Raw genomic sequence first — 22,582 nt, forward strand, 5'->3', positions numbered from 1 at the left:
TCAACTTTAACCATAGCCTGAGATTTTAAAAGAAAAAGCCTTCAGCTGTATGTTGTGTGTGTGTGTTTTAAGACACATATTAGAATTCTTTTGTCATGTTTTTGTAGCTGAGCATTTTAATATAAAGCTGCTCTTCTCCCTAAAGCAAAATCATTGTTTTTAAAAGAGAAGTTCTTTCCTCAGAACAGTATCAGGGTCAGCATTGAAAACCCTGAAAAGAGTGCTGGCATCCGTAAAATATTTGTAAAAGTTGTCCAAGGGTTCTGCCCTAATGTTTTTGTTTTTTAAATATTCTGAAGTTCTGAAATATGTGTGTGATCCTCATTTGGATTTACTCAATGAGGCTTTATTGAGCACTTATTATGTGTCTAGGACTGTTCTAGACGCTGTGAGGGATACAAAAGCCAGCAGCCCAGTTCTGTGGGGGGAAGGGCTTTAGCTTCGCGTTATGAACATTCCCTCCCCTGTTCCACGTAAAAGCTGACAGGGAGGCGATTAAACCAAATTCAGTTTGTATATGCGTTGGATGATTGGAGGGGGGGTTGGGCCAAGATTCCACAAAAGCAGCTTTTAAAAAAACATACTCTATGGCTCACACAATCTTAGCATTGTAAAGGAGCTTGAAGATTATTGAATTCAACCTTTATGTGAATAGAAAGCCCCTCTCCACTGTCCCTGACATGTGGCCATCTAGCCTCTCCTTCCAGACCTTGATCCCTTCCGGACTTATCCAGAAACTATGTCGTCCCCACCCTCTTTTGTTTTCACTCTCACCCTTCCTACTGGCTCCTTTCCTGCTGCTACCTACAGACATGCCCTTATCTCCTCTGTCTTTTAGAACTCTGGCTTTATCCTACCATCCCTGCTGGCTGTCATCCTCTGTCCCTCCTTTTCGTGGCTGACCCCATTGACAGAGCTATCTATACTGCTGGTCTCTACTTCCTCTCTGCACGCTCACTTCTAAGCTTTCTCAAATTTGGCTTCTGATCTCGTCATTCACCTGAAACTACTCTCTCCAAAGTGATCAGTGATCTCTTAATTGGCAAATCTAAGGACTTTTTTTCAATCCTTATCATCCTAGACTTTTCTGCATTATTTGATACTGTTGATTACCTTCTTCTCCTGGATGCTTCTCTCCTCTCTAGGTTTTCAGAACAATGCTTTTTTCCTGGTTCTCCTCCTATCTCTCTGACCAGTCTCCTTCCCAATCTCTTTTCCAGTTCTTCATCTATGTCTTGCCTACCAACCATGGGTGTTCTCTCAGGTTCTCTCCTCAGCCATCTTCTCCTTTCTTTCTAGCCTATTTGATTTGGTTACCTCCTTGACTCTCATGAGTTCAGTTATCATTTCTTTGCAGATGATTCTTCAAATACCCAGCCTAAGTCTCTGTCCATAACTACAGTCATGCATTACCAACTGTTTCCTAAATATCTACAATGGGATGTCCCATAGGTATCCCAAAGTCAAACAAAACTCGTTCTCTTTCCCCAAAAGCCTTCCCTCTTCTGACATCCTTATTACTATCTATAGAGAGTGCCCAGTGACCCAAGCTTGAAACCTCAGCATCATCCTTGCCTCCTCACTCTAACTCACTCCACATCCAGCCTGCTTCCAAGTCTTGTCATTTATAACATCTCTCATGTATTCCCACTTTACTCCACTTAAACAGCCACAACCCAAGTTCAGGCCCTCATTGCCTCTTGCTTAAATGATTGCAACAGCCTTCCTTCTGTCAGATCTCCCTGCTTTCCTACTCCAGTCCATCAACCTGTCAGTCACCAAAGTGATTTTTCTAAAGCACAGATTTGATCATACTGCCTTTCTGGTCTGTGAACCTCATTGTTATCTTCAGGGTCAGATATAAAGTCCTCCCTTTGGCCTTTAAAGCTCTTCAGGACCTGAACTTTCCCTGTCTCTCCAGGCTTCATCATCTTTACTCTTCTCATACCCCTGAGATCTGACTCCACTGGCCCATTTGCAGCTCCTGGAAGGCAGCACTACAGCTCCCACCACCAAATTGCAGCTTGACCTTGAGCAAGTCACTTAACTGCTCGCTGTCTATTTCTTCCTCTGCCCAGTGAAGGACTGGGCCTCCATCACAGTGATGGTTCCTTCCAGCTCTAAATGATGCTGGGACTTGTTATGTAAAGCTGGGTGCAGCTGGGCTCACCTCCCAGGATGCTTGTTTCAGTGGTCTCTGACGCAGATTCAGAGCCAATGGTGGACTTGGGCATTTTTCCATCTCCATTCTTCAGCTCCTAATTTTCCCTTCTTGATAGTACTTAAATTAATCTTCCTAATCCCTTCCACTCGGGGACCCAGATCATTGCAAAGTGCAAAGTTCATGGGTTCTATTCTGAATACTTGACTCTATTAGGAAATGAAATATTCAGAATGGCTGGCTTTTTAGGCAAGGTAGTTTTATACAAAACCTTTCCCCATATCAGTCATTCAGATATTAGATGGCTTGAGTGCAGGTGGTTTGGCTAGGCAAATGTGCGATCTGTGAAGTTGGGACCAAAATGAGTATTTTTCATTGTTTTTTTTTTTTAAACGTTTGACAACTCACCTTGGTAAATGGGCTTGAATTCAAGAAACCTGAACAATCACAGGTGTCTGGAAGGATGGTAGTTATGTAATGAATAGTTATTTTCATTTCTTTAGAGCACAAGATAAAGGAAATTACTTGATAGTTGGTTAGAAATTTATGATAGGCTAAATGATGCCCTTTGTGACTCATGCACGGCTTCTGCTGAAAGACTTCATTTCCATTAGTTTTACCCAGATAACTAAAGGTAGCACTGAAGTGAATGTTTCTGGGTGTTCAATGACATTCCAGGCTTCCCTTTTCCATTCCAGAGGGGTTCATGGTCGAAGCTTAGTGCATCCATCTTTGTACGGGCTGTTACCTTTCTTATAATCTGGCAGTGACGTACATTCTCCCTTTTCTCTATCCCCCACCACAGCCCACGGAGCTAGTGTTGTGCACGGAAACCTTGAACACTAACCAAGGGAGAAAAATCGGATAAATGCTGAAGGTTAAAAAAAAATCAGTAAGGATCCCTAAGGCAGCTTTCTATTCTCATATTTAATGCAGTCCTTTGTGACTGATTTTCAGAGCACCTCCACCAAAACCTCTCAAAATTCAATTAGAGAATGGGGTGGGGTGGAGGAAACAAGGCCTCCTTTTAATCAGTTACAATAAGGAGCCAGTGACAGAATTACTGCTATATAAAAAGTGACAAAAGGCATATGCATTTTCCCCCCTTTCCTCTCCCAGAGCTTCATTGTTTTAAACCTAAGGCAAATGACTCATACTGTGACATTGCTGATAGGTGGGAGTTGATGTCTTGTCATTAGAAACAATGATGCACCGTGTTTTATTAACCTTCTTTGCCTTATTTGTTTTTCAAGATGCAAGCTTGTTCCATGACTGACTTGACAAATATATTGGCAATTTTTTTTTTAGAGTTGGGGGGGTGCTTTTATTGGGCAAGCTAAGTTTTCCAGAATCAGAATGGTAAGTAAGGGATGGATCCTTTGACTGATTTTAGCTATTCACTGATCTGGGAACAGACCTCTCTGGCGATGCTTGTTCTTTTGGAGCTAGGTTTTTTTTTTTCTTTTTAATGTCAGTTGCATTTCTGATGAGAGTTTTCCGAGAAGTCTGGAATATGCTTATTTTGGGTGAGTTATCCCAGCCAGTGACTGAGAGGCAACCCAGGGTCTTAGCACTCTGAGTGGACTCCGGCCTCCTCCAGCCTCAGGAACTTCCTGAGCCTGCTCCTTCAGTGATCTAAGCCTAGGTACCCCCATTTTGTTCACTCCATACCCTTGCCTATTTTGATCTCTGTTTCTGTGTTGAGCACTGTGCTTAAAAACACCAACTCCAAAATTGGAAAACAGCATTTGGAAAAACTACTGTATTCTAAATCTTTTCCAACCTGATGTCCTGCCCCTTACCTTTCTTTCTTTTCCCATGCCTTGGATTACTGGGAAGAAATTTTTCTACCCTCTGGCTAGTACTCTCAAATAATCTGGAGCCGCTAGATGGTGCAGGGGATACAAGATCCTCCCCACCCATTAATAGGCCTCAGGTGAAGCCCATTAAGGGAAGCTTGCTTAGGAGATATGTGATCCCTTCTAGCTGTGAGAAGTATATGTATACTCCTAGTTGGCATATTGCTTTGGGAGCTCACTTACAAAGAGGAGGATCTCGTGATTCCCTGGTCAAGATTCTGAGTGGCCGTATGTTCAGAGCTCCCCACTGCTCAGATGAAAAGGCTCTCTCGATCCAGGGATGTACACAAAGTATATGGTTGATTCAGGCAGTCAGAGCCCTGTCTGTTGGTCTTTATTTCTCTGTTTGTATTTTCTCTGAAGTTCAGGGTGCTGACTTTTCCCCTGAACTAGTGAATGTGATTAAGAAAGATTGTTGGGGCGGCTAGGTGGCGCAGTGAATAGAGTACAGGCCCTGGAGTCAGGAGGACCTGAGTTCAAATTCAGCCTCAGACACTTAACACCAAAAAAAAAAAAACCCCACAAACCCTAGCCATGTGACCTTGGGCAAGTCACTTAGCCCCAACTGCCCTCCAAAAGGCAAAAAAAAAAAAAAAAGATTGTTAACCCCTTAAACAGCTATCTTTCCTAGGAAAGCAGATCTGAGAACCTGTGCTAGCAGCCATCGTGGGTATGCCAGTGTGGTTGCTGCTATAGCCAGAGTCAGGAAGACTAATTTTTCTCAGTTCAGTTCTGGCCTCAGACACTTGCTAGCTGTGTGACCCTGGGCAAGTCACTTCACCCTATTTGCCTCAGTTTCCTCACCTGTAAAATGAACTGGAGAAGGAAATGGCAAAGCACTCCAGTATCGTTACCAAGAAAACCCTAAATGAGGTCACAAAGAGTCAGACAGGACTGAAACAACTGAACAGCTCAAATGACTTCATGGAGTTTGTGCCATGGGGCTATGTGCTAAAGTAAAAGAAGATGATAGTGAGGCCCTTCTTCTGTTCCCATAATAAATGTCTTTGAATTGGAAGTAAACACGCCTTAAACAGAATTCAGCTGATAGAACAGGGAATGTTTAACCAAGACCTACTGTATTTCACTTAAAGGGTCTAATTACTAAGTATAGCATCATGGGAAAAGTGTTAGATTAAGAATCAAGAACTTCCGAGTGTTCCAGTCTCGACTATGCTACAAACTCACTTATACGGCCTTGCCCGGTCCTTTTATGTATATGAGTTCCAGTTTCTTCCTCTGCAAAATGAGAACAAAAGGCTAGGCAATGTAACTGACTAAAATACTCTAGTTTTTTTGTTTATTTAGTTTAAAATAATGGAAGTAGGCTTTGTCACCATTATAATCTTTCAGTTTAGCTTTTAAAAAGTCCTTAGTACCTTCTATGAGTAAGGTAATATATTAGGTGCTGGAGGTCTAAGAATGATGAATAGCATAGGCCCTCTGTACAAAGAGCTTGCAGTCTCATTTTCAGCTATCAGAATGAATTAGGCAGGCCCCTGTAGCTTGGCTTCCTTCTAGACTTTTGCCTTACTGGATCTTTGTACTGAGAGAACAAAGACAAAACTTGGTTGGTTTTCTGATTTGACCCCCATTATCAGAGTTAAAGCTGCATGCCTTAGAGGCTATCATAGGCTTATCATAGGGTCCTTAGAGACCATCTGGCCCAAACTCCTCTTTTTCCAAACTGACACTGGAGCCCAGCAAGGTTAAGTGATTTGCCCAAGGTCACACAGGTGGTAAGATCAGAACAGGGATTAGAATCCAGATCTCTCATTTCCAGCTACATCCCCATGGTTGTGTTTTGGGAGAAAATATCTTCTCATTGTGAGTTCAGTTTAATGTTAATATGTTTAATGTTTAAAATTATTGTAAGGTAGAATGTATTATATTATTGAAAGGTAGAATTTCAGTGGAGAAGAATATGTATTATAGAGATCTTACATTCATAAATTTGGTTTTGTGGCAGTTAGACAGCATTTTATGTGGCACAGGAAGCTATTTAGTGCCTTTTTATATATCTGTGGGGTGTGGCAGAATTACAGCTGCTTTTGCAGTCATAACTTTGGATTACCTGACTTTTTCCAGTAGTAATGTTGCTTTAATGTAAATTTGTATCTTTTGATTTTTTTTAACAAAGGAAGATAAAAAATGGTTATAATGAAAAATGTTGCTTAGAAGAAAGCAAAGAACTGCCTTTATTTGACTTACCCGGTTATTTTGATGTAATACTTTAGGGATTAGGGGTGGCTAGGTGGCACAGTGAATAGAGCACTGGCCCTGGAGTCAGGAGGACCTCAGACACTAAACACAAAACTAGCTGTGTGACCTTGGGCAAGTCACATTTTCCCTTCCTTTCCCCTCCAAAAAAAGCAAAAAAAAAAAAAATACTTTAGGGATTGGTATAACGACACCATCCTCTATGTCTGCCTTTAACTGCTGTGGGCAACAGGAAGCCCACCATACACAGTGGTTTGTGTGGGGGCTGGATTGAGCCTGTGTGGTGGCTGGAAGGGCAGCGTTTCCAGTTTAAATGAACCAGCTTGACATGAAGACTTAGTAGGTAACTTCCCTGGCTTTGGTGCTTATAGCCTCGTCTTGATTCTCTTTGTTTCAAGTGTTTGGGGATATGACTTTTTTAAAGCAAGAAAAGGTGACCCTTCTCCCCAGTAGCATATTGTAAAACCCTTAGCCAGCTCTTTCATCCCCTTTAGCTGGTGTCTCCAAGTGATAGCCATTCTTTTCTTGAAAAGTCTCTCATATTTTTACATATGCCTCATATCTGTTGTATCAATTCTCAGAGCTGCTGCTCCCATCCAGGCCTGGAGATCAGCCAGGAACAAGTCTCCTAATACCTCTCTCCTAGTGCCAGATTATGCACTCTATTCCTTAATCAGTTGTCTGTTATCTTTGAACAGGTTATTTTGCTTTTCAGAAGCCTCTAATAGCTTTACTTTATAGGATAAAGGCCAAACTCCTTATCATGGCAGTCATAGCTTTTCCTCCTATTTATCCAATCTTCTCTCTCACATTCCCTAACATAAGCCCTTTATTATAATTAGGCTTATCTCCTTACACTGTATTATCCTGCAAATATGTCATATTCTTTCCCCCTTTCTGGACCCAGATGTCTCTGGAGGAGAAAGTGAGGCTGGTGACCTTGCACAGCCCTCCCTCACTCAAATCAAAGTCAGCTGCAAGTAATGTCATCATTTATTTCCTTGCCATGGTCCTCTTCAGAAACAAAGAGGACCTTCCTACCTTCAATTATTTCTTTTTACACTTTTGGCTTTCTTTTTCTTTTTAAATTTTGAATTCCAAGTTCTTTTCTTCCCTTCGACACCCACTGAAAAGGCAAGCAATATAATATCAATTATACATGTGAAATTATGTAAAACATATTTCCATATTAGTCATATTTCAAAAAAACAAGATAAATAAAATGAGAAAATTATATTTCCATTTGCACTCAGTTCATCAGTTCTCTCTCTGAAGGTGGGTGGCATTTTTTTATCGTGAGTCCTTTGGAATGTCGTCAGTCATTTTATTGATCAGAGTAACCAAGTCTTTCATGGTTGATCATCATCACAACATTGCTATTACTGTGCATAATGATCTGCCAGTTCTCATTTCACTTTGCATCAGTTCATATAGTTCTTGCCATATTTTTCCAAAACCACCTCCTTCATCATCTCTTATAGCACAGTAGTACTCTCTAACAATTGTATGCCACAGTGTGTTCAGTCATTCCCCATTGGATGAGCATCTTCTCAGTTTCCCACTCTTTGCTGCCACAAAAATAACTGTTCTAAATATTTTTATACATGTAGATTCTTTTACTTTATCTTTGATCTCTTTGAGATACTGGCATAGTAGTGGGTCAGAGGGTATGCACAGGTTTATAGTCCGTTGGAGCATAGTTCCAAATTGTTCTCTAAAATCATTGGACCAGTTCACTACTCCAACAGCATTTCATGAGTGTGCCTTTTTTTCCCTCATCCCCTCCAGCATTTGTTATTTCTGATAAGTATGAAATGGAATTGTTTCAGTTTGCCTTTCCATGATCCATAGTGATTTAGAGCGTTTTTCATATGACTATACATAGCTTTGGTTTCTTTTAGTGAAAACTGTCTGTTTATATCCTTTGAGCATTTATCAATTAGAGGATGCCTCTTATTTTTGTAAATTTGATTCATTTCTGTACTCAGCATATATTTGAGAAATGAGGCCTTTATCAGAGAAACTTGCTACAAAATTTTTTTATATCACTTCCCATAACCTTTTAGATGAAAAATATTAAGGAGATTCTCCAGCAAATACACAGTAGCTTTCACAATATCTGCTTTGATACAATGGACAAAGCACTGGGCCTGGAGTCAGGAAGACCTGATCACTTAACCCTGTTTGCCTTTGTTTCTTCATCTTTAAAATGAGCTAGAGAAGGACATTTCCAAACCACTCCAATATCTTAGCCAAGAAAACTCCAAAAAGAGGTCATGAGTCAGACACAACTGAAAACAACTAAACAACAACAGGTGTTTTTTTTGTACTTCAAAGGTGATCATTGTGAAATTTGAGCATAGTTTAATATTTTTTATAATCTTCTAACATCCAGAAATGGGAAAGTTGAAATCTCTTTTGTTATAGAACTCAGTAGCAAATGGTACATACACTATACTTACACCACGTAAGTTACTAAAAAAAAATTGGAAATGTTTCTTCTGAAATGATGCTTTCAGTAATAACACATTATATGTAGTGTTTAAATAGCGTGAGTAAACAGTGACTTTGTTTGTGCTCCTCCTTTTACGGCATGTATGAAGGAAGCTGCTCCCCAGACACCGTATGGGTGCCCTGTCAGAAGGGCACATTCAGCGCTTCCTGAACTTTTCCACAATCACACCAAACCAACATCGGTCCTCTTCACCCTCCCTGCACATGCCGCCTTCACCTTTTAGCCTGGGGGCGTCAAACTCATAGAAATGGGGGCTGCTAAATCCACAGAAGTATTCCTGTGAGCTACATGTTGACTTAGAAAACATATGGTGTGTGTGTGTGTGTGTGTGTGTGTGTGTATAATTAATACATCAACACATAACAATCAGATAGGAACTACATTTTTTCCCACTTAATAGCATCTTATTTTTTCCAGTTACTTGTAAAGATAGTTTTCAACATTCACTTTTATAAGATTTTGAGTTCCAATTTTTTCCTCCCTCTCCTCTCCCCAAGATGGCAAGCAATCCCATATAGGCTATGTATGTCCAGTCATATTAAACATATTTCCACATTAGTCATGTTGTGAAAGAAGAATCAGAACAAAAGGGGAGAAAAAACATGAGTAAGAGAAAGTAGTATGCTTTAATCTACGTGCAGACTCCATAGTTCTTTCTCTGGATGTAGATAGGATTTTCCATCCTGAGTCTTTTGGAATTGTCTCAGATCATTGCATAGCTAAATGTGTCAAAGTAGGTCATCGCACAGTGTTGCCATTACTGTGTACAATGGTCTCCTGGTTCTGCTCACTTCACTCAGCATTAATTCATGTAAGTCTTTAGGAACTACATTTTAATCTGATTTGGGCTGCACTCAGGAGCATGGGCCACATGCAGACTGGGGTCCAAGTGTTTGGAACCTCTTGAGCCATCTGCCCTCCCCTTTTTCCCCCTAATCCATCTTGGACGTATCTTCCAGGAATTATCTTTCTTAGCCCTGCTTTCAACCAGTTGCTCCCCCAACTACAGTTTCTCCCATTTGTCCTTTAGATCTAACCCCAACTTCCTGCTCCCAATAAAGTTGGCCCCATCCATCACCAGAAATGATAAAATGTTACGTGGAAACCCACCCATCTACTGAAGGTCTGATTTCTTCCTACATTGTCACCACAGAGGTTAGTGGGGGGCACATGATATTGCATTGCCCCTTTTTGATAATTTGAAGTTTTTAAAGCAATTCTTACTGAGGCTTATTCTTTCTCATTGAGTTTTTACCCTAACTCAGATTGCTGCCATCAAGTGATTAGCAGGATCTTCTATTGCTAGTGCAAGAATAAACATTAGACTTCCTCAACCATATACACTTGACACTCAAGGTTATTTTAAATTGAAATCTTACCTGTAGTTGTTTACAAAATAAATATATCTGACATCACAGTTCATTGGAGATAGTGCTGACCTGACTGAGAATTGGAAGCTAGGCCCCAGGACTATGGTGATCTCTGCTTTCGCTCTTGGGCTCAGCCAGGGAATGATTCTTCTCTGACCTTGTCCTGCTCCTCTTCCTTCACACGAGGCCAAGATCAGAGGCTCTTATGAACACCCCCCCCCATACACACACACACAGAGTTCATGGTAGAGTAACCCCTGGGGCTAAAGGTTAAAAGTGAGCACCTCGAACAGCCTTCACCTCTGTATAATGGCAGTCTCCCAGAGTCCACTGAGCTAGACTATCAGATGTGACAAGTAACTTTCCTTTTGTCTTCATACTGCCATTTTGTTACCTCCATATCTATCAGCCTTCACAGGGGCCTAACTATGCCAATAGTGGATGATGAGCCTGTGAGCTTTCCGAGGAGAGCCTGTGGTGTTATCACCTTTGTATTTCCAATAATTTGTGGATAATCACATGAAGACAGTATTGTATTTTGGAAAGGATGTTGGCTATGGAGTCAGTTTCTGGGCCTGAGCCCAGGCTCTTCCAAGTATTGGCTGTGTGACCTTAAACAAGTCATTTAATCTTTCTGAGCCTCTTTCCTTTTCTATAAATTGAGGAGGTTAATAAGGTAAGCTGTAGCTGCACAGTTTACATTCCTTTGATCCCCATCAAGTAACTTTTACCCTAAAGCCTGAAGAAAATCAGACAGATAAAGGAACCAGCCAAAGTACCCAAGAACTTGACAGAAAAAAAGGCCTGGGGGAAAGAGGGGAAGGAGCACAGTACTTTTTGTTTCCCGCACTGGCTTCAAAGCACTTCTCTTCGTTTGGTATAAACTAGTCGTTTGCTCATTTTTATTCCTAGTTCCTTCCCGTTAAGAACACTGTATTCAGTACTTTAATGGATTTATGATCTCACTGCTGTGGATACTCCTTCCATTGGCTGAAGGCCACAATTTCTAATTCTGTGCAATAAATGCTTTCAAAGGATCTATCCAAGGTTCTGAAAGCCTTTTCCTAGGTCTTCAAACAGTCCCTGGGTGCCAGGGCAGCCCTTCATTCAACTATACATTTGTTATTCTTTGTCAATCCACTAACTTTGCCAATCAAATATCTCCTAGATGAAATCCTTTATGTAAACTCATTGTGCACCATTGGAAATAAGGTGCAGCCAACCCTGTACCTTTGCATTGTCCTCTAAGTCATCTGTTTCTTTGATAATTATTATCTCAGTGGTAGCAATTATTTTAGTTTTAACAAAATGTCATTGGGACAAAACAATCCGGATTATCTCTCGAGTTCAGTGCCACATAAAAGCATTTCACTAGTAGCGTCAGTGTTATTCTTTAGATTTCTTTAAGTTGAACAAGAACTCTAGGGAAGTAAGAGGTCATGACTTTTGAAGTATTGTTGCTTTTGTACCTGTGTTCAACAAATTTAGACTTAGGTTACTTTTTCCAGTAATTTATTTTAAAAGACTAGGCTTAAAAATAATGTTTTCAGAAGAAAAGGTTTAAAAATGTTAGTACTTAATTTAAAATTGGAAACATGATTTGCTACATGGTCCATTATTTTTTCCATTACATTTAATAATACATTTTGAGCACCTATTAGTAAGAGTGGAGGACATCCAGGCTAACATAATGGAACATAATGAATCTAAAGGAGCTATTAGGACCCAGTTAGTTAATACAAATACAGTGCCTGTTTTCAAAATAAGAATAATACTAAAAGAAATACATTTTCCTCCTGCTTTTGCTGCTGGTTTCATATATTATTGCCTTATAAATGAGCAGGTCCTACACACTCTGCTAACCCTCAAAATGTGTTTTGTGCTAGCAGAAATGGCCAAATTTAATTTTCCATCCCATGATTCAGAGGGGACTCATGTTTTTTTCTATTACTTGCTAATTGCTTTTACAAATTAGCATGTAATTGTCTTCATGTTCATCCTTATGGAATATATTCTGGGAGAAGAGAGGTGGCATTTAGAAAGTAGTGTCTTTTCTGGATAAAATTGGCTCAGCTGTTGGCTGGACGAGTGAAAATTTCATAGTTTGGTCAACATTACTGTGGGCTGATTGATTTTGCAAGGCTGGTGTATCATCATGAAAAAATGTATGCAATAGACTATGCTTTTTTTTTTCTTTTCAGGAAATAACTACTTGTTTGCCAGATTATTACAAGTGGACTCAGTACCTCTTCATTAAATTATATGAAGCTGGACTGGCCTACCAAAAGGAGGTGAGTTTAAATTACTTGTATAATTGTTATATCTTAGGCTTCATTTGGTACACACTCTTGTACACTGAATATGTTCTGTCTTCTTAGAAAGCAGCATTATTAAATGGAAAAACATTTGTTTAGATAGCAGCCATGAAAACAAGCCTACATGCCCAGGTACTTTCTAGCTCGTATGTGCTCTTAGGCCTGAAATAAGCCTAAAGGAGATTTAGTACACTGTCTTACTCTTTTCTAATCTCTATCCCTATCACTCGCTCCTATGTTAGGGGGAGTTGCTTTAATCATATAATCAAGGTTTTTTTTCTTGTTGCTACCTACATGAGACAATTACACTGAGAAAACTGAAACTTTGACTTAGACTAAAGGGGTTGGTAATATAGGAGTCAAGATAGCTCCTGGAGAGATCAAACCTGTATGAGGTGGGGGTGTGAGGAATGTGGACAGTGTGAGACATTGATGATTGCAGAGGGCTAACTGACTCCAAGAAGGCTTTCTTTACAAGGGAGGCGGTTCAGAGGCTGAGCCCTGAAGGATGAGTAGAATTCAACCAGACAGAAAGAAGAGGGAAGGAATTTGGCAGCTGTAGGGGCATTTATGAGACCATTTATTGTGCTTGAATCTTATTCTCCCATCCCCCAAAAATAGCCAAACATGAATTTTTCCAGCATGAACTCCTTATTTTGTCCCTGGTGACGTTATTCAGAAAAGACTAACCTGGTCATATAGCTGAGGGAGTGTGTGAAATGTCCTGGGAGGGAGGTGGCAGTTGCAGTAACATTTAGAGCAGGGAAGAAAGTTCAGAAAGCCAAAGATAGATCTCCAAGCTCTGGAAGATTTCAGTGAAACAGTCTTTTTGCCCCCTCAGCCATCAGCCCTGTTGGATTTGGAGTACTAATTCGTCTTTCTTAGTCATCAGCAGGATGTGGTGATCTTGAGGAGAGGCCTCAAATGGGCTTCAGATATGTTCATTTCATGTGTTTTCCTGTGATGAGAGGCCATCACAATCCAGGGTTTAAATGAAAAAGCTATTTAACCATGTATTTCGTTTTACTGATGAGTTACATTCATGTTGGCTTTGAAATAGAAATCCTGTTTTCATGGTTAATTTTTTTAAAAGCTTGTTGTTTTTAGAAATAGGGATTAATGGTATTAGATTTAGAATGAATCCTCATGACATGATATTATTCATGTTTGACAGAAAATAATACAAATATTTGGGCTTTTCTTCCAACAGAAATGGGCCAAATGAACAGTTATTGAATCATCCTATAGTCTGCACATGAAAATTGGTATTTAGGAAGACAGTGTGAAAAGAAGACAGTATCACAGATGTTATAGCTTTGTCTTTGATTATTTTTTATTAGTTTATTTATTTTTAGTTTTCAACATTCACTTCTATAAGTTTTAAATTTGCTCCCCCTCCCACCACAAGATGGCATGCAGTCTGATATGGGCTCTACACATACATTCTTATTAAACATATTTTCACATTAGTCATGTTGCATAGAAGTATAATGAATGGGAGAAACCATGAGAAAGAAACAAAACAAAATAAAAAAAGAAATTGTCTGCTTCACCCTGCCTTCTGGCTCCATAGTTCTTTCTCCGGATGTGGATAGCATTTTCCATCATGAGTCCTTTGGAATTGTTTTAGGACCGTGAATTGCTGAGAAGGACTAAGTCTATCAAAATCAGTCATCTCACACTGTGACTGTTACTGTGTACAATATTCTCCTCGTTCTGCTTACTTCAGTCAGCATCAGTTTGTATAAGTCTTTCCAGGTTTTTCTGAAATCTGCCTGCTCCTCATTTCTTATAGTACAATAGTATTCCATGACATTCATATACCACTTGTTCAGCCCAATCGATGGGCATCCCCTCAGTTTCCAGTTCTTGGCCATGTCTTTGCTTCTTAAGAGGCTTTCCACTAAGATGTAAAATTCCTCCTAATCTTAATAAAACAAACACAAAAACTTTCAACAAGAACATTGTGCATGCTGACATTAATAATTTTGGCTTGCACTCAAAAAACTATCAGCAATAGGTAGTCTTCGTGCTGGGGTGCTTAATTTTCTTTGTGCTAGGGACCTGTTGGACAATGTGAAGCCTTCTCAGGATCCTTTCTCCATAGAATGTTTCAAAATGTATAAAATACATAGGATTACAAAGGAGATTGATTATCTTGAAATATAGCTCGTGGACCTCAGGTTAAGAACAGGTCTTAGAGAAAGTCATTTTTTAAATATATTTCACTCCCTTGGACAGACTGGAACTATGGGGAGGCTGCACTCTATGTAAGCTTCTTTTTGGTTGTCTGCTACATCTGCTGTGGTGGTCATTTGATAACAACAACAGTTAACATTTACATAGCACTTATTACGTGCCAGACACTGAGCCGAGTGCTTTCCAATCACACAACAACACTGGGAAGGAAATGCTATTGTTATTCCCATTTTACAGAAGAGGAAACTGAGGCAAATAGAGATTATAGACTTGCCCAGGATCATACCTTGCTACCTAATTAATAATTTGTGCCCCTGTACAGCCCACCTCCCCCCACTTCACACATATGCACACCCACTCTGCACATATAGACCTTGCCTTCAGGAGGCTTCCTCTAAGTAAGTCCTGTGCTCTGTGACAATCCGCAACAGAGCCAGAAGGCTACACAGTGTGATGCTGTTGGAAGCAGTTTTAATCTGCCTCTCTGCTGCCACCTGATGACCGTGAGTATAACTGCAGCAGCAGGATTTGTAGGCTTAGGCACTTGGTCCCTGGACTCCCTTCTCCTTATTGGTCCATTTGAAATTTAGTGAGGCTGCATCAGTACAAGGTGGCAGAATAGAAGCAGGACCTCCACGTGGCTCCGGCTTCCACCTTCCCCAATTCATGTAAAAGGGGACTCTGAACAAACTTTGGAGCTGTAGAACCCACAAAATGACACAGAGAAGCTAACCTCCCACTGACAACAGCCCAGCAAGCCTGCAGGAATCGGCCAGCACAGCGCTCTGGGAGCCGAGCCCAGGCCCATGAGCTGGAAGTTTTAGCCCCAGGGCGGGCCTGCCCAGCGCCAGCTGGAGGGACTCCAGATCACCAGCAGCTGTGCTCATCTCCAGAATTATCAACACATAGATGTGAAGGACAAAGTGAGAGATTAGTGCACTGTGGACTTTGGGACCCAGTAGTTGGGAGTGCGTTGGCTTTTGCCCCCAAGGCGAGAAGCCACTGAGGAGCCAACAGCTGCAGCCACATGGCAGTTTCAGCCCCTGACCTGCAGAGTGTAGGGGGAACCAAGTGACCAGTCTGAGGGGTAATCGCTCTTGCTTTAACCTGCTTGGATCTGGATTATGGTCTATGGTGGAGGTTCTGGGGTATGTGTCTAACTTGCCAGAGCGTGTGGAGGCTTCAGAGAGGGCACCCAACTAATACCTCCAGCAGCTGAGAAAACCCTAGCGTTTGGTAGGAAACTCCCCTGTCTGGTGGCAAAAAGCCCAAAAGTCAAGTAATTGAGTGGCAACATGACCAGGCAAAGGAAACAAAGTAAACCGAATATTCCAACATTAGACTCCTATTTTGGGGACAAAAAGGATCAAAGCATGGAACAGGAGGAAGACAGTGAAGTCAGAACTCCTGCACCAAAAGCTTCAAAGGAAAATACAAGCTGGTTACAGGCCATAGATGACCTTAAGAAGCAGATAAGAGAAGTGGAGGAAAAATTGGCAAGAGAAATGAGAACGATGCAAGAAAATTACGAAATAAGAGTCAACAGCCTGACTGAGGAAAATCATACCTTAAAAAACAGACTAACTCAAATGGCGAAAGAGGCTCAAAAAGGCAATGAGGAGAAGAATGCCTTAAAAAGCCAAATTTGCCAGATGGAAAAAGAATATCAAAAGCTCACTGAAGAGAATCATTGCTTCAGAATTAGATTGGAGCAAATGGAAGCTAGTGACTTTATGAGAATTCAAGATGCTGTTAAACAGATCCAAACAAAGGAAAGAATAGAAGGCAATGTGAAATATCTCATGGGAAAAACCACTGACCTGGAAAATAGATCCAGGAGAGATAATTTAAAAATTATTGGACTACCTGAAAGCCATAATGAAAGAAAGAACCTAGAAATCATCCTCCAAGAAATTCTCAAGGAGAACTGCCCTGATGTTTTAGAACCAGAGGGCAAAATAGAGGTTGAAAGAATCCACTGATCACCTCCTGAAAAAGATCCCAAAAAGAAAACTCCTAGGAATATTATAGCCAGGTTCTGAAATTCCCAGATCAAAGAGATAATATTACAAGCAGCCAGGAAGAAACAATTTGAATATTGTGGAAACAAAATCAGGATAACACAGGATCTGGCAGCTTCTACACTGAGGGATCGAAGGGTCTGGAATATGATATTCCGGAGGTCAAAGGAGCTGGGATTAAAACCAAGAATCACCTACCCAGCAAAACTGAGTATCATGTTTCAGGGGAAAATATGGTCATTCAGAGGCTGCATCAGTAGCAGAATAGTGTCCACAAGGAGGGAGAGTTCTGGTCCCTCTACTTTAGTCAGACTACATTAGTAATATAGTATTCAGGTCTGTGTCACCTTTTAAGAAAGATGTTCAATCCAGTAAGTGTTTATTAAGCACCTACTGTGTGCCACACACTAGGCCATATACTGAGGCTCCAAAGAGAAAAAACAAAACTGACCTTGTCCTCAAAGATCTTGCATTCCATTGAGAAAGCTATAACCCGTCCATTGAAAATCAAGTACAAATGCAACAAAGGGGAAAGCACTAGTTGGGGTAGGTTTCCTTAGGGTTTAGGAGGGGACTTGAGCTAATCTTTGAAGGAAATTAGGGATTCTTAATCTAAAAATATAAAGACAAGAAGTGGACATTTATATATCAAGAATGATATTTGGACCAGAGAACAACAGTTGTCAGACGGAGTCATGTGCAATAATCCTGGAAAGGCAGGCTAGAGCAGAATTTTAAAGGGTCTGAAAAGCAAAACCAAGCAGTTTGTGAGTGGGCAGTGTGAGGCGAGAGGGAGCCATTGAAATCTCTTGAGCAAAAGAGTGACATGGTCAGGCCTGTGCTTCAGTATCCATTTTATAGCCCTATGGAAGATGCATTGGAAATGAGGTTATTACACTGTTCTGGGTGAGAAGAGACGAGTGCTTGAACTAGACTAGCAGTCATGAAAGTTAAGAGAAGGGGACAAATGTGAAATACATTGTGGCAATAGAACTGACTGGATATGGGTTGAAGGAGAAGAAAGAATTGAGAATGATACTTAGATTATAAACTTGAGTGACTGGAAGGATTGGTGATGCCCTCAATAGAAACAGGAAAATTAGGAAGAGGACAGAGTTGGAGAGCAGAGAGATGGCCTGATGATGAGTTTGGTGGCTTGTAGAACCTCCAGTTGGAGATATAGGGCCAAAGTCCAAGAGATAGCTTGGGGCTGAATATACTTAATCTACTTAACCAGGATTGCTTTTTCTTTTAGTACTGGCTAAGTGAGATTATAGTGTACTTTGAAAGCCTCCACTAATATCCTACTCCAAAATCTTATCATGGAGTAGAAGTAACCTTGAATTTTCAAAGCCTATAACTAGTAAAACTTAGACTCTAAAAGATCCTATGCAAATGGAAGGCTTCAAGTATGCCCCCAGCATGGATTGTATGTCCCTTGTCCAAGGACCAGCACAAGTAAATGCGGAGAGGCCTGTCAGGGTTATTGCAGGATGATGGAATTTTTGCCTAGAGGAACCCCCAAAGGCCATCTACCAAGTCATGGAAGGGGCTGTGATCTGTGTTTGTACAAAGAGGACCCCTACCCGGTGAAATCTCAGATCCTTGCAGCATAATTAATTAAGATGGAAGATATAATATTTTGTCTTTGTCATCTGTTCTAGAGTAACCTGAGGGCTAGCACCTCATTGTTGCCAAAGATATGGGGACATTTTGAGTTAAAGGATCAGATGATGAGATATCTTGGGGGCTGGAGGATGATGGGTGGTAGGAAGAGGGCATAGGCTTCTGAATCTGTGATTCTGTTGGTATGCAAACTTCCTCTGATAACTTGTCTGTGACTTAGAGCCCATGGAAGTTTCCTAAGCCCCAGGAGGCTGAGTCTTGTACCAGGCCACAGAGCCATGAAGAATCAGAGACAGGACTGGAATCATTACACCATGCTGTTTCTCAGGACAAGTTCCTACTTGTTTTTGAAATATGAAACACTAGTTATTTGCTTCTTATAAATTCTCTGAGATTGGGGTGCTCTTTGTGTCCTTCTGTCTTTTAATTTCTCTAAAGAATATGTGGTTGCTAAATTTTCACTTCAGATGGATACTCCTTAACTTAACTGTCCCCAAAGTCTTAGTGCAGTTTTAAACTATTAAAGCTTGAAACTTGGGATGTTGTAAAGTTACCAAATAACAATGTGGCCATTTCTATTTGACTGATTTTGATTTGATTTGATCCCCATAAAGACAGTAAATAGGGCTTAAGTAAACTCTTGAGGGGCTTTACTGAGAAACATATCTTATCTTTATTTCTTTTTATAAACAGTGTATTAGATTTTGGGGGGCTGAGGGGAGCCTATTTGAAGAAATTAAAGCTATATCTATCCATTTTTCTCCTTCCATCTCTATCATCCATCTTGTCACCTGAGGCAATATTTGATCTCTGTACATTTACTCCTTTAAAATTATGACCTTGGAAACTGTTTAGCTCTTTTTTGTGTTTTAGATAACTTTACAACATACAATCTCTTATAGATATAATTTCTTAAATTTTCACTATGCATCTTAAGCTAGATTTTTCCAGGGTATCCTGCCACTCTTTGGATATTTACTTTAGGAGAACACTATGGATATTTTCCTAAAGTAACATAATTCTACTACAGTATTCTCATCATTTTTCCCATTTTCTTTCTTTTCCAAAATTTCTAAACCTGTAAACTCATTTCCTGAGATGAGTAAGGTACTATTCACTAAGGTGCTTCATGTTCTATCTAGAGAAAAGTTTAAATGTTTTTAGCTCATTTGCTTTCAGATGGCCAGTACTTTCCCTGAGTGATTTTAGGGAGCGGTAGCTCCCAGCCTGAGATCAGAGTTGTCGAATTTGCTGAATGACTTCTTCAAGCAGTAATGAAGCCTGAGGTGGTCCATAGCTCCTCATTTTGTTCTATGAATTTTGCAGGCCTTGGTTAATTGGGACCCAGTGGATCACACAGTGCTTGCTAATGAACAGGTAGATGAAAATGGCTGTTCGTGGCGTTCTGGAGCAAAAGTGGAACAGAAGTACCTGAAGCAATGGTTTATTAAGACAACTGCTTATGCTAAGGTGAGTGTGCCACATGGGGCTCCTAGATCCATGACACTCAGGCATTTGGGCACCATTGGAGAGGGAAGCCAGCTTGGAAATAAGCAGCTGCAGCTTTCCCTGCGACAGAGGAGTCGCAGAAAGGACACAGGATTGTAGGGGAGAGAAAGTTCTAGGCTTGGGACCAGGAGACCTGGGTCTGAATACAAGCTCTGGGGCTAGCCTAGTTGCGTGACTCTGGACAAGTCATTACCCTCTTCTTTCAGTTTTCTCACCTGCAAAACCAAGATCACAGTATTTTGTTACTTACCTTGCAAGACTGTTGTGACAAAAGTGTATTAGGTACCTTAAAACACCATAAATTTGACTGTAGTGTGAACAAAGGCAAAATATCTCCCACACGACATAGTTGCCCACATAATGCTTATAAGATGGGGAACTGTAATTACAATTACAAGAAGATGAGGGACCGTGAATGATTACAATTCAATTACAATTCACAAAAGAAAACTGGTTGTCATTGTTGACTATCTCCTAAAAAATCTCATTGTGCTGCTGCAGCTAAAAACAAAACAAAATAAATAAACAGAAAATCCAACAAGATATTCATTGTTACATTGAAGAAGCAAAGCAGAAAATATTCTCCTACCTTTATGCAAAATCACGATGCCCCTGTTCTGGTCGCTGCTGCTTAAGAAATGTAAAGAAACTAGAGAGTGAGGTCTAGCACAAGGTACAAAAATATTCAGAAATAGAAAAGGTTGCTGTCTGTCACAGTGGATGAATAATTAGGGCTCTAAAGGTTGGAAAGGCAGAGAGGAGACAGGCTTGAGGTTCACAACTTTGTGCTAAGACATGGCCATTCAATTCTTGAGTACTCGATCAATGGCACATCCCCTAAAGCTTCAGAAAAGTACATTTATGATGAAAGTACCTTTCATGTAGCAGCAGCTCATAACCAAGAGATGCCACAGACTGAAAATATAAATGGATTCAAGAAAGGTTTAAATTCTTTAATAAGAGGATTAAGAAACTAGAATGCTTCAGTGTACACTTCTAATCTTAAAAGTTTGACATCAAGGAAAATATAGCCCTTCGTGTCCTTGTCAGAGAATAGTAGAATGGGTCATAGGTCCAATGTGGTAGTTAAAGCATAAATGTAAATTACCTTCAGTTATTAACCAAATTACTAAATTAGGTCTGTTTTTCTAGAGGCAGTATGTCAGACCCAATTGTCAGTGCTGCCCAGAATTTCTGGCCTCAGTATTTTCATTTTAAAACTAATGCATTATAGAGATTGTGTTAATGACATTTGGCATGGGACTGGGAGGAAGATGGTGGATTCTTTTAAATTAGCCTGCCTAATGTCCTACTATAATCTGTAGGAAAATGTTGAAGAGAACACAAATAACCTATAACATTGAAAAAAGCACCTATGACAGTTCAATAACCGGTGACATAGCTATGACCTTCCTACCCTGGACAGGATGAAGGACCCTAGATACGGTAACAGTTCCGTGTGTTTTGATCCTTCTGTTTCTAGGATGCCAGGCTGATATTGTCAAGTGACTTTCTAATGGTCATTTTTATGAAGATAAATCTAATTAGCTCTTTGGATTTGACATTTATCTGGTTAGAAATATATTAACCTAACTATTGGGCATCATTATCTAAATTGTAATCTGCAGCTTCAGCTTTTTAGCAGAAATGTTTGGTTACCATGGTGACTGGTTTGGTTTTCTCAAAACTCATGCAGATTCATTAAAAAGATTTTCTTTGGAGGTTAGCAGTTTGTTTACTTCAGAAATAAATAAATAAATAAAACTGTGCCTATCTTTCCATGTACAGTGCTGCAAATCCGTGCTTCTCAAGTCTTTGCCTTTATGTCCCCTTGTTTCCTTTGGAAGCATGTTATAGACTCCTGTCTTAACTAAAATGCTGACTACTGAGATTTGTGGTGATCCTAGCCATCATATTGTCCATCTCTGAGTTCTAATTAAAGCTGCTTCGAAGATTGGTTCTTCATTAGCTTGGGTGTCGCTCATCTTTGGTCTCAAACAGATTGTTGTATAAGTATCTCCACATGGAAGGAGCAGAGACTGGACTGAAGAATTAGAATCAGAGAAGCAATTGTTTTAGAACCAGAATGTACCTTAAGTGTCATCCAGGCTGGCTTCTTCAGTTTACAAATAAGGAAATAAGGCCAGAAAGATAAAATTATTTATGCACTATCACATAGCCAATTATGACCCAAGTGGGACGAGCCCCTCAATATCTTCTCTTCTAGCCCAGTGCTCTCTACATTACACTGGGCTGTTTCTTGTTCCAGTTCTGCCTGCCAGTAGAAGAGCAGGCTAAGGTTTGTATTTAAATCTTGTAAAATATTTGAGAATAGCTTTGCAAGAATACAGATGATGATCTTAGCATGAGCGTGTCTATTATGTGGAAACATGCTTTTCCTTCAAATATCTCTGAGATTTTCAAGAAGAATGCAGCAAAGTTGTAGAAAACCTTGAAGCAAAATCCCTGCATTATTAAACCTGATCTATATTAAAGGTTTATTTCTCCCATCCCATCTTCCTAGGAATGTTTGTCTGGTGAATTATTAATATATGACTCCAGAATTTCTTTCTGTGATGGAGAAGTTGCAGTAGGAGTATCTGACGGCATGAATTAGTTTGGCAGAGATGTGTGTGGGAGGTGTTTTGTGGGCAACAGGGCTGAGGTGGTGATAGCAAGACAGATTTTTGGACTTCGTCTACAAAAAGCAAGAGGAGTTCCAAGGATAATAGAATGTCTCACATCCTGACAGAAAGGATAAAAGACAGCTAGACAACTAGACAGGGA

At 40.2% G+C, this 22,582-nt stretch overlaps 2 protein-coding genes across 2 annotated transcripts in view; one reads left to right on the top strand and one right to left on the bottom strand.

The window, feature by feature from the left end:
* CDCP1 (CUB domain containing protein 1) overlaps positions 1-22,582 on the bottom strand; it is a 562,995-nt gene that overhangs the window by 437,139 nt on the left and 103,274 nt on the right. The window lies entirely within an intron of this gene.
* LARS2 (leucyl-tRNA synthetase 2, mitochondrial) overlaps positions 1-22,582 on the top strand; it is a 137,037-nt gene that overhangs the window by 54,360 nt on the left and 60,095 nt on the right. The window contains exons 7-8 of the mRNA XM_069088296.1: positions 12,327-12,416; positions 19,613-19,756. Of these exons, the coding sequence (XP_068944397.1) occupies positions 12,327-12,416; positions 19,613-19,756 (234 nt within the window). The remainder of the gene's footprint in view (positions 1-12,326; positions 12,417-19,612; positions 19,757-22,582) is intronic.

This window comes from Petaurus breviceps, unplaced genomic scaffold (assembly GCF_028583685.1).
Source record: "Petaurus breviceps papuanus isolate PSGF00001 unplaced genomic scaffold, PetGlider_PUasm1.0 185, whole genome shotgun sequence".
In the NCBI taxonomy this organism is placed as follows: domain Eukaryota; kingdom Metazoa; phylum Chordata; class Mammalia; order Diprotodontia; family Petauridae; genus Petaurus; species Petaurus breviceps.